Here is a 16,548-nt window from a genome sequence, read left to right as displayed (position 1 = left end):
ATTGCTTAGTCGAACGAGGTTTCAAGAGTTCCACATTTTTGACGAAGACATGCATGGGAGATGAAGGGCATATTCATTATCAAAGAAATGGCGACTTCCAATTAGAACAGGGAATTAGTACTAGTATCGATCACCACACACACATGTATACAATGTTGGTGTCTATATATCCTCCACCTATACCAATTAGAACAGGGAATGAGTTAGGGATGGCAAAAATCCCTAGCGGAGCGGAGCTCTATTGGATACCCGTCCCAAATGGGGGGAGAATTTGTGGACAAATGGGGAATAGGGATGGGGATCCCCAATCCCCGCTATCTAAGATCGGGGATGGGGCGGGGATGGTATTATGATCTCCATCCCCAAACCCGCCCCAATGATATATATATATATATATATATATATATTTAATTTATATATATATATATATATATTTTTTTTTTATAATATAAATCACAAATATATACATTTACTACTTTACTTTAATGGTGTTTGAATTTTGCACTCACCAAATTATGATTTATGAATTTAATCATGTTTTAATTTTACTTGTTGTAGATTTTGATTTTAAAAAAGGCAATATGAGAAAAAAATATTTTATTTTTTAAATTCTTATTGGGGATTTGGGGCGGGTTTGGAGACTTCCTCCTCAATGGGGATGGGGACGGGGAATCCCCAATATATTTTTATTGGGGATTGGGGCGGGAATGGAGGTGAAGAATTACCTCGGAGATGGAGATGGTATTGTGATCCCCATCCCCAACCAGCCTCATTGCCATCCCTAGAATGAGTACTAGTATCGATCACCACACACACATGCATACAATGTTGGTGTCTATATATCCTCCACCTATAAGCATTAAGCACAAAGCGTGGGAGGCTAATTATTAATCATTTTTTATTCAAACCAATATTTAATACTTGTTTAGGTTTTCTTTTCTGTACGTGGGCCCTAATTTTACTGAATATTTTATCCTTTCCTTTTCCTCTTCGATCACGTCATGAATTGCGCTCCACACCTTTAATTGAATCTCAGACTCTCTTTCTCTTCTTCTCAGAAAAAAAAAAAAAAATCCCCTCATGTTTTTCTCTGGTCACTCTCTATCTGGTCTTACAGCTCCAAATTCACCATGATCGATTAACGTGGAGAGTGGTCTATCGATTTAACCTAATTTCTATTTTTGAAGTAGCTAGGGCCTAGGGGTTGTGATTTCTGATGCGATTGTGGTTTTTCTTTGCGTGCATTAAGGGATTGAAGAGATTTCAAACTGTGTTTGTGGAGAGCGAGGTTGCGAATCACCTAGGATGAAAGAAGCCATCGACCATTACAACTCGTTCATCGTGCTTTGAACCTATGGTTTTTCGGTTATGGCTTATTGATTGAATTTTGTATGGGTCTATGCCTATCATCTCTAATCCAAGATCCCCAATTTCAGCACTAAGTAGGAGGTTGAAACCATGGCAGTGATTGGACCCAAGAAGATCATCATTAAGATCCTGGTATCGGTGAGTTTTGTTCCTTGTTTGTTTCTTCAACACTAACTTGAATTATGGACTTAGACGCTCAAAAGATTCAAGCTTTAAACATGGATTGCCTCTGTTTTCATATTTCGGCCAAGTCAATTGCAGACTAAAGCTGCTCTCTTTGCTTCCCCACATACTCACCAACTTGATTTCAGCCATCTATCTCCAGAAAGATGAAATAAAATGAATATATCAAGAATCTAATCAATTTCAATTTCGGAACTACAAAGAAGCAAGAGGACTCGATACTGGACCATGAATAGAAGCAATTGTTGACCAAAAAAAAAATAGAAGCAATTGAAACTCTAACTCCTACCCATGGTCCCCACCATGTCAGAAGAAGCCACACACAACAAAACTAAGACAATTAAGGAGAAAACAACTCTCATCTCCATGTGGTACTAGAATTTCTAACCTAATGTTTGCAGATGACTGTCTTCTCTTTGCTAAAGCTACAAAGAAAGGAGCCAAGAACATAACAAAGGTCATCACAAAGTTCTCTGAAGCCTCAGGTCAAAAAATCAACTCTCAGAAATCCTCACTTTATTTTTGAAAGAATGTTCCAAGTTGTCTCCTGAATGAAATAGTAAATATCATGAATATTAAGCAAAAAACCACGATTGGTAGGTACCTTGGCATACACAATGTAATTTTTTGGAAAGACCATATTAATGCTAATGAGTTGCTACTGAGAATTTCTCAAAAACTAGCTGGCTAGAAGAAAGGAACCCTTTTAAGAGCTGGTAGACTCACATTAATCAAGTCAAATCTTGCAGGTATGCCTAATCACACCATGTCTTGTTTTAAATGTTCAAAGAAGGTAACAGATAGTATAGACAAACAGGCTAGATCCTTTTTCTGGGGTTCTGATATGAGATGTCCGCCAGTAGCCTGGGAACAAGTTGTCAGCCAGTAGCCTGGGAACAAGTTGTCAGCCAAAGTCTTTGGGGGGTTTGGGCATAAGACCCTCTGCTTACTTTAATAATGCAGCTCTTGCTAAATTAGGCTGGAAAATTATTACTAATAAAGATAATTGGTGGTCGCAGATTATGAGACAAAAGTATTTAAGAAACACCTCCTTCATCCAGGCAAGGAAAAAACAATCTTACTCGTTTGCTTGGAAAAGGGGTTTTAGATGCTCGAGATTTAATTATAAAAGGAATCAGATGGATTCTAGGAAATGGCAAAGTAATAAACTTTTGGACCTTCAATTGGGTCTTTGATCACCCCTTGCACATTTATGTTGCTGAGGAAAAGAAGCATCTCATCAATTGGAATGAAACAGTGGAGGACTACATGAGCAATAAAGCTTGGAACAGAGGTAAGATCTCTCAACTGCTGGATCAACATATTGTGAAACAAATAATAGGAGTTCCTATCCCTACTTCTGAAGAAGAGGATGAATTCTTTTGGGGACCTTCCTCAAATGGGCTCTTCACCATTAAATCAGTTACTTGGCTTCAGCTCAATAACAAGGAAAAGCACAGCCAAATAACCCTTTTAACAAAGATGTGGAAGCTTAATGTTCCACCTAAAATAAAAATGTTTGCATGGCTTCTCCTTAGAGGCAGACTAAAAACAAGAGACAGACTGACTAGGTTTGGTGCAATACAAGATAACTCTTGTCCTTTTTATAATACTGATAATGAAACTGCAGATCATCTATTTGGTTATTGCAGCTTTGCTACTGAAGTTTGGAGACTGGCAGGTTTGTCTCCCTCCTTAAATTGGAATGATGGATATTTGAATGTCTTTCATGAACTTTTGTTATCTGATTCCTTTGATAGTAAACTCTTTGAGAAATTAATTACAATTTGCTGGCAAATGTGGAAAGCAAGGAATGACACAATCTTCAGAACTGTCCAAACAAATCCACGATCTGTGGTGGCGGCTTCTGCTACTGTTCTCAATAGCATAACTAATCCTAACAGGCAAGTAAGGAGAGACTTAACTCAAACCCAACCCACCACTATTAAGTGGAAGTCTCCGCCTGCTTCTTGTATTAAGCTAAACTTTGATGGATCTATGACCAAAACCTCTACGGCTGGGGGTTTCGTAATCTGGGACAACCAAGGCAACCCCCTGGTTGCTGCCACTAAAAATGCTGGATCCACTACTGTACCTATAGTTGAGGCCATTGCTCTAAGAGATGGACTCCTCTGCGCGCGTGACCAAGGCTACACAACAATTGAAGTTGAAAGAGATTCCAAATTGGTCATCGACGCAGTCAACAAATGCCAGTCAACAAATGATTCAACCCCCCTGGAGGTTGCTAAAAATTATCCAGGATATCCATGCTATCGTTGCTTGCTTTAGATCGGTGAGCTTCAAACACATTTTTAGGGAAGCAAACTTTGTAGCAGATGCTATTGCGAATTTAGGGCATCATGATGTAATGAACTCCACTTGGACCAATAGGGTTCCTCCGGAAGCCTCAAGAGCCTTACTGTTTGACAGTGTAAATTGCGGATGCCCTAGAGGCTTTCATCTTTAATTATAGTCCTTTAGTATAAAATATAAAATATAAAATAAAAATAAAAAAAACCCCTCTACAGCGCACTAACCTAAAAGAAAGTGGCTATGTTGTGGCAATAGGTAATAGACACGCACATGTGACCTTTGGCCAAAATATGTCACCAATAGTGTATGTGGCTATTGCCCATAATTGTAGTAGTGTATTTACTACCAATTATAATAGAGTAGGGAATGACTACCAATTAGATTAGAATCGGGAAGTGATTGGCCCCTTCATTTTGGAATTTGCAAACTCTATATAAGCGGACAATAATTCTGACTAGCATGTACAAACAATAATTTTGACTAGACTAGCATTTACAGCTTAGATTGAATAATTTAGCATGTAATTGACAATAATTTTGACTAGCATGTACAACTTACATTGCATAATTTAGCATGTAATTGACAATAATTTATCAATAATTTTGACTAGCATGTAATTGAATAATAATTTTTATAAAATAAACTAAGAGTCAAGATAAAAATTATTTGTCAATGAAGTGAGTTTCACAATCAAATTCATTTATAATAGTTGGAGAATCAAATTCTTATAAGCTCTACTTGCAAGTTTTCCTTTTTCCAACATTAATTGGACAAAGGTCCAATTCAAGATACACCCCTGCACGTGTGCTCACTAGGCTTTCGTACATGGGCGAACCAACTCTGATACTATGATAATGGCGAACCCACTATGATTTCATGATATAGTGATATGAGCTGCACACCAAAATCAATTAATTGGTAATGGTTGACAATATCTAAATATTTATAAACTCTACTGTAAAATTTCATTTTTTTTAACGTGAGACAAACACTCCACATTCTCACATACTCCCCGGTGTAATCTCACTTTACGTTTTCCGTTAAAAAAATGAAAATGAAGATAAATGATTTAATAGAGAAATAAGATGAGTTAGAATGAACTAGCAGAAACAAAACAAAAACAAAAACTGAAGACCCCATCTTCCAAAGGTTTCGGCCCAAACCAATTGAAAAGCCCACATATTTCATTGCACCCAAACCATAACAAGCAAAACGACGCCGTCGTTCATATTGGCGGGAAAACAGCAGAAATTCTGGCGCGCGCCATAAACCTCTACAAGTGGGAGTCTCTGCGTTCTCCTCTGACCAAGTCAAAACCCCATCGAGCCACACAACCCCAAAACGGCGTCGTCGTATTCCTGCCAAGCCTTTCGCCGTGAGTCTCTTCCTCTCTTGTTTTCTCATTTTCCTTGGACAGTTTATGTGATTTCTGATCTGGGTTTTTGGAAATGATTGCAATTTGAGTAATGTCAAATTACTTTTGTGTTATGCAATGTTTGAGGTTTAGGGATATGTGAAATCCAAATGGGTATAGCATGATTGTGGGCTTAGTGTTGTTGGTTCGTAGGAAAGGGTTTAGATCCCTATTGTCACTGTTGACTGATTAGTGAGATTGATGGTTGATTACTGTGAGTTACTTGAATGAGCTGGTTGAAATTGCTCCAATTAGCAACCTCAGATTACCTAACTAGTCTACGGTTGCTAGTTTAATTGAGTTCTAATATGAAGCAGCAATCTGAGCTTGTCAGGATTTACTGCTTTCGTTTGATGTGCCATTAATTGAAATATGTTTTGCATTACTGATTTCCTTCTTGCTTGTTATGTTTGTGAAATGATTTGAATTGCCGTAATATTGACAAGGTAGGTTTCTATAGAAAGAGATGTGTAGTAGGGAATGGAATTAGATCTCGTTATGATTCATTGTATTCCCAATTGGAAAGGCTGGATGACTCTTGTGTCGAATCGTATGAATCCAGTGGTTTCTATTTTATAGCTTCTTTTGCTGATAAATTTAAAATTTTGGTTCAAAGTTATCGTCCAGTAATATATGAAGGCAAAATTGACTGGCTATCCGAGGGGTATTGGTTATATTGGCTTCATAGAGTATTTGGTAGGAACAGTTGGATCTCCACATACCGATTATTCTCAATTTTTTTTTTCTTTTCTTTTTCCTTCTTCTCTAGAATAACAGCTGTGTGTGGCTGACGGAGAGAGACGATGGAACCACCCTCTTCAGACTGTAGAGGTGCAGAAGCAGTACTAAATCTCCAACCCAGCTCGTCAATTCCTATTACATATCACCCCCTCTTTGGTCCTCACAATGATCTGATCCTCCTTGAACTTGATGAGAAACTCCTCCCTGATATCCTTCACCAAAGGTAACGAATAAATTAAATTGAAGACTAGAGTCTTAGTTTGTGTTACTTATTTATGAATGTTTTCTTCTTCATGAAGCTTAGTTTAAGTGTTCCACTTGTCTGTTATGATTTCTGTGTTTTTAGAGTGACTGTTAGAGGACAGCCTGATGAAGATGCAGTCATCTGCACGGAATCAAAGACTTACGCAATCAAGTCTGTTGGAACTTCGAATTCTGTTTTCCTCATACCCCCATCTTGTCAATTTAATTCTTTTGAAGAACCAAAATGTTTTAATGAGAATTATCATGACCGGCAATCTGCTGCATCTGTCCTTAAGATTGCACCCGGTACCATGGAGCTTGTTGAAATTGCTCCAAGACTTGACAAGCTCAGGTTGCTACTTTCTGAGAATCCTTACAAGACTGAGGAGGACACTGAAATGGAAGAACTGGGGGGCATGGAAAGAGAGAATGTAGGACTGTATAGATGGGAAGATCTTATTGAGAAGATTCAAGCAAGTAACGAGGAGTTAAGGAATGCGTTAGAGGCTCTTTCAGCTGTGGAGATTGATGGGTACTGGAGAATTGTGGATGAAAGGTACATGGATACGATGCTAAGGATACTTTTGCACAATGCAGTGTTGAATGACTGGTCATTTGCCTCACTTAATCAAGATGAGGTTGTTAATGTGCTGGTATCAGATGGCTTTCCTCGCAAACTTGCAAATCATTGCCTGCATGCCTTTGGTAGTAAGGTGGATAAAGGTGTGGGCACAAGTAATACATGGAAGTTGGATGAGAGGAAAGTGTGTGTGCACTTTGCAATAGAAATCTTGAGAGACGGGAAGAGGAAAATGGAGAGTTTCATGGAGGAGTGGATGCGAAAAAGTCCTGAAGGGATGCAAGCAAGTTTTGACATGTTGGAAGGTGAAGTTTTGACCGAGAAGATTGGCATTGAGACATGGATCCGTGCCTTCCGTGTTTCATCACTGCCGGGCAATCCTGCAGAGCGTTTCTCCATCCTGTTTAAAGAGCGTCCGAAATGGGAGTTGAAGGATCTACAGCCCTTCATCAGGTTCATTTGTAGTACTGTTGATTATTCTTTTTGCTTTTTGCTTTTTGCTTATTGCATTCTTGTTTTATTAACATAATTGGCAAGTAATTTGCTCTTTTCTTCTGTATGTACTTTTTAGGGACTTGAATGTGCCCGGTCTTTCTGCAGAAGGTTTGCTTCTTAAGTACACGAGAAGATTACAACCAACTATGGACACAGAACCAGTTTTCAGCTCAAGATAGTGTTGGTATATGTTTATTGGCATTTCTCTGGTAATCTTCAATCTACCAAGGCTAATATACAAGGACTCTTGTGAAGCAGCCCTTAGAGATTTAGAATCATAATGTCATATTAGTGAATCCGATACTGTGCGTTGGCTAAAGGGAATAGCTAAGATCCAATATGTTGAAATATTAAATTACTTCCTGTTTTAGTTGTAATTGTATTTTAGATTATGTGGACATGTGTAGTTTGATCAAATGCCACAGTATGGATGAGATTGCACCTTGGTTTTTGCATTAGGTTTACATCCTTTAGCCACAAGATATTGAAGATCTGAAATTTGAGGAACAGAAACAAGGCTGCAACGTTTAGCCGTTATCTCAACTCTCTTGCCTCTTTTCTTTTGTGCGTTTGTGTTCATCATTATACGATCGTAGTTGAATCAGTGCAATTAGGACATTAGTGGGCTGATATCTAACATGATATCCACCAAAATCAGCATCCGTGTGATCAACATATTGCAGTACCATGTGTTCCAAGAAAAATCCTGAAGGAGAAACTCCTTTACCCATATCGGACCATCATCTTGCCAGACAAATGACCGGAAGAAAACCGGACGACGAAGCCACGGTTCATCCCAAACTCATATACTAGATCAAAGGGTTAAAAAAGTGAAAATACCTCTCCAACAGGAATAAGGCGGTAACCTAAGGCTGCTAGCTAGTTCATACACAATCATCCGGATAGTAACCTAATTATCCGTGAATTACCTATTTTTCAGTCACTCTTCTTGATTCCACGACACTTCTTTGTTTTTATGGTTTTCTGACTAAACCGGACCCATTCTCGTCCTACATCAACAATTGAGAATCAAAATCGAATTGTGGAGAACCCAATAATAGAAAATTAAGTTCATAAGATACATACAACAACAAGATTAACTATGAAGAAGCTTCAAATCTCAATATCTTTTTGAACATTTTCAAACTTCAATATCAACTATTAAATAATTAAAGTCAGTTGAAGAAGTTGGAGTTGAAACTTAACCTTCTGATCATTTGAACTTTCGTCTAAATGTGTAAACAACCTTCTGGGAGAGTAATACAAGGATCATGCTGCACCCTAGATGATGAAGCTCGTCCCTTTATACAAATAATGCGAGACTTTTAACGATAAATAAAGAGAACTGATGCACGCGTATTTTAAAAATGACTAATCAAAATAATTTTTTAGCTAATTTGAGTAATATTTAAATAAAAAATGACTAACATTACTAAATATGCTCTTAGTAATGGGAATAATCAACTAAGTGGTCAAAAGTCTCCCATTATTGGTAGAAAAACAAAGTCCACGCAAAGCCTACTTACAAAAGGATTAGGATAACTTGGGGTTAGCGGATTACCATTCCTAGATGACTAGGTGGGAATAGTCAACCAAGTGGTCATAGTCTCCTAGGTCTCAAAGTATTAAAAGACCAAAATGAGGTTCAACTTGAAAACCATACTCTTCTTCGGCTAATCGGCTAGCTGCTGCTATCAACTTTCTCTGCAATTAAGTTGGGCACGGATATGATGAATCTATGCGAGGATTTGTTGGCTGAAATATAGTGTAGACTATCGGAGGAGGATATGCTAAAATGTCAGAGCGTATTCAAGTCGTGACACCCAGTGATCTCACATCTCTGGGTGCAAAGCATCTGGACCTATCTTTGTCGAATTAATCTGTCCAACTTGAACTGTTCGTGTAAATTGCAGTTTTGGATGCCTAAATGATTATCAATTTGGCTGAAAATTTGCATAAGTGATCTACTCATATATACCTAAAAACTGAACGGTTAAGATGTGAATATGCGGTCGAAAAGTGGTGAAAATACGAAAATCCGTTTCTTAAGCGAAGTTGAGGACCTCCTTAATTAACATAGAAGGCCTGAGAGGATATATATATATAAGAGGAGACGTTTCAATAAGATTTTCAGGGCAAATTTTTTTTAAAGGGGTTTGGAACTCAGTCTTGCTGGGAGGTTCAGCCCCACGTCCGATTCCACTTATTGATATAACATTTTGCAACTTGGGGGAGTGACATTAAACTTGATCCTCGTGCTACAGAGCTATTACAATAATCCTCATAGATAATATCCTGAATAATAGCAGAAGTCTCATCTAACCATACATCATCAATAGCAAAACAACTAGCAAGGTGTGCAAGCCTATGTGCAACACCATTTGCTTCACAAAAAATATGTTGAATCTCTATTGATTGAAAAGTAGACATGTATTCTTTACAATCTTCAAAAACTCAACTTACCTATAAAAAATTTTCCTCCTCGATCTTGAGTGCAGCAATCAAAAAGGCAGAGTCGCTCCCAATAACTATTTCCGTCCAACCAAGAAGAAGACCAGCTTTACATTCCATTCAGTCTCCACATCAACTGAAAAGCACCCATGAATGAGAAATGATTGAAGGCTCTACAAGTGTTAAGCCTTCCAATCATGTATATATGAGTTGTTAGCCACAAAATCCTCTCCTTTATTCTTCAAGTCGTCGATCAATGAGCTCATCCCCACCCTACAAAGACAAATCAAAGGCCAACCGAGCAGTCATAGAGGCAAAGGCAGCCATCGTAAAGTCTTGGTATGCTGTGGAAACCCTACCCCAACATAGATAAGGGCGTCTAGGGTAAAAAACGCATGTCTCCTTAAATTCTTTTTGTCTGCAAGAGTCATAATGTATTCTTTTGTCAAACTTAATTTTGATGGTTCAATTTCTTTGAATAATACTAAAGTTTGTGGAAGGTGACTCTAAACTTGTTATTGACTGCATTAATCAAAAGTGTGATCCCCCTTGGCGCCTAAACTCAATCATTAATCATCATACACATGGCTTCCCCTCGCAAGCATGGACTAATGGGCTTCCCCTCAGCGCCATCAATGTTTTTAATTAACCATGATTTCTTCACTTTTTTGTGCTCTTTTCTTTAAAAAATAAAAAATTGACAATTGGATTTTTTTTTCTTACCCTGAAAAGAAACCAGTCCTGATTAATGCATCAAAGATAGTAGTTTAAGTTTAGTACTTGATGAGCTAACCACTGATTGAAGCATACTAAGGTGCTTTTGGAAGGTGTTAAATAAATATCAAATGAGTATATTTTTCAAAAAGAAAACATAAGCTATATTCCTCCATCTATTATGGGAGTCATATACTCGTATTTTCTCCTTACCTTCACCCCCTTTGTTACTCAAAAGGCGAAGTCACTGGCTAGTACTATTTGGCCTAATGACATAAATATTTATTTTGTAAATAGAATATCCTAAGTTTTTCTTACAAAATAGTTTTTGTACAATCATAATTGCTATAATATTAACGTTTTTACCCAAAAAAATAAATAAATAAGGTGAAGCTAGTGAAGCAAGTCTAAAGGCGTTTGTTGTCTTTTCCTTTCAGCTGAAGCTGCCGATCAAAACGAATTTGTATCTGACCAACTAAAATATAATAAGGTTTCTTTTCAAGTAAAACTGGGTTTTCTTCCATTCCTGTTTCGTTCTCTCCCTCTCTTTGTTTCTCTAAGACTCGCGCTCTCCTAAACCCTTGAGACTAAAAACCCTTGCCAGCCGACCTGCTGCTCTGAATCTGTTCATTCTTTCGATTCTCTTCTCAAACCCCTGAGACCCACTCAATCTTGACCTCAAACGACAGAGAAAGGTACTATCTTCAGCTTCTTTAAAGTGTTCCCAATTTTATCTTTTTTTAATTATTTCGAAGGATTTTGTGTCGGTTGCAAGACTTAGTTTTTGATTATGTGCATTAAGATATGTGTTACTGGAAGTGCCTGAAGTTCATAGCCATAAATTTGTGAACAGGTTTTATTTCAGTTGTTCTTGGAATCTTTTTGTTTGTTCATTTTGATGCAAGCAACTTGGTTAGATCAATGCCCCTTTCTTCTTTCGTTTCATGGATATGGGGAAATTCTTGCAAACTGGGCAAATATGTTTTATTTGTTAATCTTTATCAGTCTGAAAGATGTATCATGTTTTGTTAGTTTTTCTATGCATGAATGTTGGGCCTTTCAATGTGTTTTGAGAGTTACCTTTTCGGCAGACAACTTGATTCATAAAACACAATGTTTGTGTTCAATTTCTACACTGTTTGGCAGTATAAACTGTTTAACATCAGGGATGGCCTCATATATAAATTTGGAGCTCCTTTGAGAAATAGCATTAACGGTTAAAACTAGGAGACTTGATGGTCTCAGATTAAGTTCTCAAAAACATAGATGAACACATACATAATTTTTTTTACTTCCTTTAGTTAAATTAACTAGATGAACTCACCATAGTTAATCCTATTAAACATGCAACGCTAGTGAGAGATCAAGTCATCAACAAAACATATTTAACGCCTTAAACACTTAGAAAGTTTGATTGATTTAAGCCAAGAACACAAATTGGAACGCCATACAAGCATGCAAGACTCTTCATTGATTTACCTAAGGAATTATAGGTTTTCCACTCAGCAATTAAGATCTAGAACGCTAGCATATGTTAATTTGAATTCAATTACGTGCTTAATATTCTAAGTTTACAACCAAAGAACATAAAACACATAAAAGATGGGATTGAAGTACAAAATCAATGAACTTTAATCATCACATATACAAATCGCAATTTATGTATTCTAGAAACATAAAACATTTGCATGCTTCATGATTATTGCAAATTAAACATCAAAACATAAACAGAATCACAAAGATTCGAAATTTCCAATAAAACAAACAAAACATTCGAATTGTTTTATACAAACTAGAAACTGAAAACAAAGTTCATGGTCATGGTTACACTTTTAAAGAACCTTCAAGAACGCAAGAAGATCTTTAAGAGGATGGAGACTACCGCAAGAATGTATGGATGATGATGGAGCTTGCTTCACGGCTTCAAGGCTTGCACAAAGGAGACATGCGCACCTAGTCCATATTTTGGCCTTCTTGCATGTAGAATGTAATCAAGAAACCTAATTCAATAATTGTTCTCTTTTATTTTCTTTTCTTGATTGCACACGAAGTAGATTTTCCTAGAAACTCTCCCTTTTTGATAATTGCCGAAATCTTTTTTTCTTTTCTCTATTTTGCAGGACATAAAGGAATAATTATGAACTAAGACTCTTTCAAAACGTCGTGATCATTCTAGAAGGTCACATGGAAGTCACATGCTTCAATCTTTGGGCCAGGCTTCTTTACTTGGACACTTCAAAGCCCACTTTTCAATGGTGACGCCACTTTTGGTTTTCTAGAACATTCTTGTACAATCTTGAATCATCTTGAAGCCGCAACATCTCCTAGCCTTCCCAGGTACCCTAGTATCATCAGAACTACTAATGTCAACATGTTTCCTAGTCCATTCAGGACTCTTCATTTCCGAGATGTTCTGGAACCTTTCTGAGCTCTTCTTGTGTAATAGAGATTCCTAGACATATTAGGTTTTCTTTTCCTGGTAGGAATAGGTTTCTTTGTCTAACTGGGATTCTGTCATTTCTCATTTCTGTCATGATTTCCATAAGCTCACTCCTAGTTGACTTAGGATTCTTACTTCAACTGGGATTCCTTCTCCTAGTAGGATTGGGAAAACTTCATTTCTCCATTTATTTATCATTTATGCGCCTCATTCTTCCTTGCCTTCATTTCTTTCATTTCTAGCTCTTACTAGCTCATTTCCTGCTTTTGGAGCTCAAATGTACCTAATTACAACAAATTAAGTTAGAAATGATAATGTTAAGAGAATAACTATGTAAAATATAGAGAGAATGATATTAAAAACATCTCAAATATTACTCATATCAAGACTACAAGGCATGGACTAATGTATATAAACAGGGACTACTAAAAAGTCCACTTTATTGGTGGCAATACTTGTTTCAGCAGTGACCAGAAATACCTTTTACAGTCTCATATGGTGTCCGATTCATACTGTTAGATGCAATTTTATGTTGATTTTTACCCCAGTTAGTCTTTTAGTGGCGATTTCTTGCTTACTTTGAAAGAAGGGCCCTATGCTAAAAATTCAATGACTCCTTTTAAGTTGACATAGCTACTTTTAGTTCTCATGTTCTCTTTCTTAATTTGGGGTTCTATTATGTTGCAGTATTTATTCATTTCTGTTTTTGAATTAGATATGGGAAAAATCAGGTGCCCACTCTCAGACGTTTTGATTCGAGACCTTATGTGCTTTAACAACCAGGTTGGTTTAAAAGTAGATTTATTTTAAATAAATTTGAAGGGTCCAGATCAAGGGACACATAAATTTACACAATTTTTGACACTTCTTATTGACCATTGGATTTTAAATCTTTTAATGGCTAAGATTAATTGTGTGTATGATGTCAACACTTCAAAAAAATATAGGGCATATGACGTGACATCAATTTAATTTCACAATAACAAAATTGGATTAGATTTTATTTCAAAAAAAAAAAAAATTAGATTAAATTTTTCTTTATATAAATAGAAGATGAACATAAGTATTACAACTAACAAATTAATTGAGTAGATGTACAAAAGAACACAATCAAAAAAGAAAAAAGAAAAAAAGAAGAAGAAAAAAAAGAAAAAAGAACACATGAACAAGAACGCCCAGATGAAGAACGATATCTCTATCTCAATTAGTGATTAAACTAATTTAATCCATGAACTTGTCAGTATTAATTTGGTATTAAAATTAGTTCAATCTTATTTTGTTTCCCATGCTGCATAACGAAATTTCAGGTTTGATAGTTTGATCAGCCTAGAAACATTAGCAGTAAGAGGCTAGGTTATGTTAGAAAGTATATATGAGAACTTGATCAAATCCTCTTGAAGAAAAAACAAAACACATCTCATTAGGAACTTAATTAAGAAAAGAAACACCTCCAGACCTATATAGTTGAAGTCCCTAATCCGGCCATATGAAGAGAAATGAATAGAGGCTAACAGTATGATAATTAATATATCTCAATGAGAAGAGTAGTTGAAATAGGAAGTTTATTAAAAGAAAGGGGAAGAACGACTAATAGTTTCTTTGACTAATTGTATAGATGAAATTGGTAGGGGAAACAAAATCCAATCCATGCTTTTGATACCAGCTTGGAGAAGACGATAGATATATACAAGAGCTAGGGTTCTTTGTTTATTGTTAATGTTTTTTCTGGGAGGTATTCATCTAATTGTACTTTTTTTTTTTTTAAAAAAAAAAAGAAGAAAAATTCAATCTAATCTAATTTTTTTCCCTCAAAAAAAATAAATCTATTTTTTTTCCTAAAAGGTCAATTTAATCCAATTTCGTTATTGTGAAATTAAATTGATGTCACGTCATATGCTCTGTCATTTTTTGATATATTGACATCATTCACACAATTAATCTTAGCCATTAAAAGATTTATAATCCATTGGTCTATAAGAAGTGTAAAAAATTGTGTAAATTTATGTGTTCCTTGATCCGGACCCAAATTTGAATACAAGAAACTTATTGCCTTTGGGTCTTTTATAAATTTTGACGTTTATCCACTGCAGGAAGCGAGGTTTCTTACTGACTTTGAAGAACTTGAGCCTCTTGGTATAGGTTTTTTTTTATCTATTTCTTTTGCTTTTCCAAATTCTGTTTTTCAGAAAGATGTTGGATCTATTCATTTTTCGTCAATTTCTCCATATGTTTGTGTGCAACACATGTCAGGAGAAGGTGAATATGGGACAGTGGTTTGTTGTAAGTGCATGGTGCACTGTTTAGGCCCTTTAGGGAACCAAGGGCGATGTATTCCCTATGTGATAACGTTGTTCGCTACTATGCGGTAATTTTCATGCTTATCAGCTTATTTTCATGTCTTATCCTTATGAGCCAAAACCTTAGTAACCAATATAGTTTATAAACACTTGTGTGGTTGGTTGCTATTAGACTTATGGGTCAAAAATCGCAGGTTTTAGGGGTTCTTTCTCAGGAATCAAGAACAATCCATTTGTGTAAAATTCTTCTTAGTTTGCTTTATGAATGTTTTGATAGTGTAATGATAACTTATTTTCATGTTTTATCCTTGTGAGCCAAAACCTTGGTAACTGATATAGTTTATAAACACTTGTATTGTTGATTGCTATTAGACTTGTGGGTCCAAAATTCCAGCTATTACAGGTTCTTTCCTAGTGATGAGCTCAAAATGAGTTCTCAAAATTTGCCCTGTTGTCAATTGTTAGTATATAGCAAGTAGGGATCGTTCTATTCGGGGATTGAGGGTGCTCTTGTCATTTAAACGTCAAAGAGAAGAATATTAACACAAATATACAATATTTACAAAAATTTACAAAGAATTAACAAGGAGTTTCAAAAATTGTTTATTTACTAATCTAATTACCTAATTTACTAATTACATTGACCAATCAACCAAGAATCAAGATGGTATGGACGGATGAGAATGTATGATGTAATTAACAACCTTTAACATGAATTCAAGGACACAAATCATAATTCACGAATCAAAACACATACTTGCATGAAATCAATCAAGAACAAACCATGAACGCATGCATAAGTTCTTATTACTTTCCTTAGTTAAATTAACTAGATGAACGCACCATAGTTAACCCTATTAAACATGCATGCTAATGAGTGACCAATCCAATAACAAACATATTCAACGCATTAAACACTTAGAAAGTCTGATTGATTTAAGAAAAACATATAAGTTAGAACGCTAATCGAGCATGCAATTCTCTTTGTTGATTTACCTATGGATTTATAGGCTTTCCACTTTAATTAACAAGACCTAGGACGCTAGCATCTCATTATAGATTCAATCATGCAACTCGAAACCTAAGTTGGTCATCAAAGAAATCGAAACATGAAAGGTGGGATTAAAGAACAAAACCAACAAACATTCAAGAACATATAAAGAAATATGAAAGGTGGGATAAAAGAACAAAACCAACAAACATTCAAGAACATATAAAGAAATCGCAAATTACAAATCTGAAAATCCTAAAACGAATTCATGCTTCAAGGTTATTGGAAACTAAACATCAAAACATATACTTTAATCTA

General features: G+C 36.0%; 2 protein-coding genes across 2 annotated transcripts; both read left to right on the top strand.

The window, feature by feature from the left end:
- The first annotated feature begins 2,595 nt into the window (after positions 1-2,595).
- Positions 2,596-3,840, top strand: LOC121049355. Its single transcript, XM_040506197.1, has 2 exons — positions 2,596-2,845; positions 3,182-3,840. Exons 1-2 carry the CDS (start codon positions 2,821-2,823, stop codon positions 3,838-3,840), a joined length of 684 nt encoding a protein of 227 aa, XP_040362131.1. The 5' UTR covers positions 2,596-2,820.
- A 1,307-nt stretch (positions 3,841-5,147) lies between these two features.
- On the top strand, positions 5,148-7,825 carry LOC112181657 (sister chromatid cohesion protein DCC1). The gene is made up of 4 exons (XM_024320036.2): positions 5,148-5,239; positions 6,048-6,242; positions 6,366-7,295; positions 7,414-7,825. The coding sequence occupies exons 2-4, from the start codon at positions 6,082-6,084 to the stop codon at positions 7,514-7,516; spliced, it is 1,194 nt and encodes a 397-aa protein (XP_024175804.1). The 5' UTR covers positions 5,148-5,239; positions 6,048-6,081; the 3' UTR covers positions 7,517-7,825.
- The last annotated feature ends 8,723 nt before the right edge of the window (positions 7,826-16,548 follow it).

The sequence above is a fragment of the Rosa chinensis genome, chromosome 1, assembly GCF_002994745.2.
Source record: "Rosa chinensis cultivar Old Blush chromosome 1, RchiOBHm-V2, whole genome shotgun sequence".
Lineage (NCBI taxonomy): Eukaryota > Viridiplantae > Streptophyta > Magnoliopsida > Rosales > Rosaceae > Rosa > Rosa chinensis.
The sequence above is the reverse complement of the archived record's forward strand: the minus strand, read 5'-3'. Positions and strand labels throughout refer to the sequence as shown.

Coding starts and splice junctions, on each gene's coding strand:
- LOC112181657 (XM_024320036.2), top strand. CDS start 6,082: ATGGAACCACCCTCTTCAGACTGTAGAGGTGCAGAAGCAGTACTAAAT. Junction 6,243..6,365: donor CCTGATATCCTTCACCAAAG/GTAACGAATAAA, acceptor CTGTGTTTTTAG/AGTGACTGTTAGAGGACAGC. Junction 7,296..7,413: donor GATCTACAGCCCTTCATCAG/GTTCATTTGTAG, acceptor TGTACTTTTTAG/GGACTTGAATGTGCCCGGTC.
- LOC121049355 (XM_040506197.1), top strand. CDS start 2,821: ATGAGCAATAAAGCTTGGAACAGAG. Junction 2,846..3,181: donor CAATAAAGCTTGGAACAGAG/GTAAGATCTCTC, acceptor ATGAAACTGCAG/ATCATCTATTTGGTTATTGC.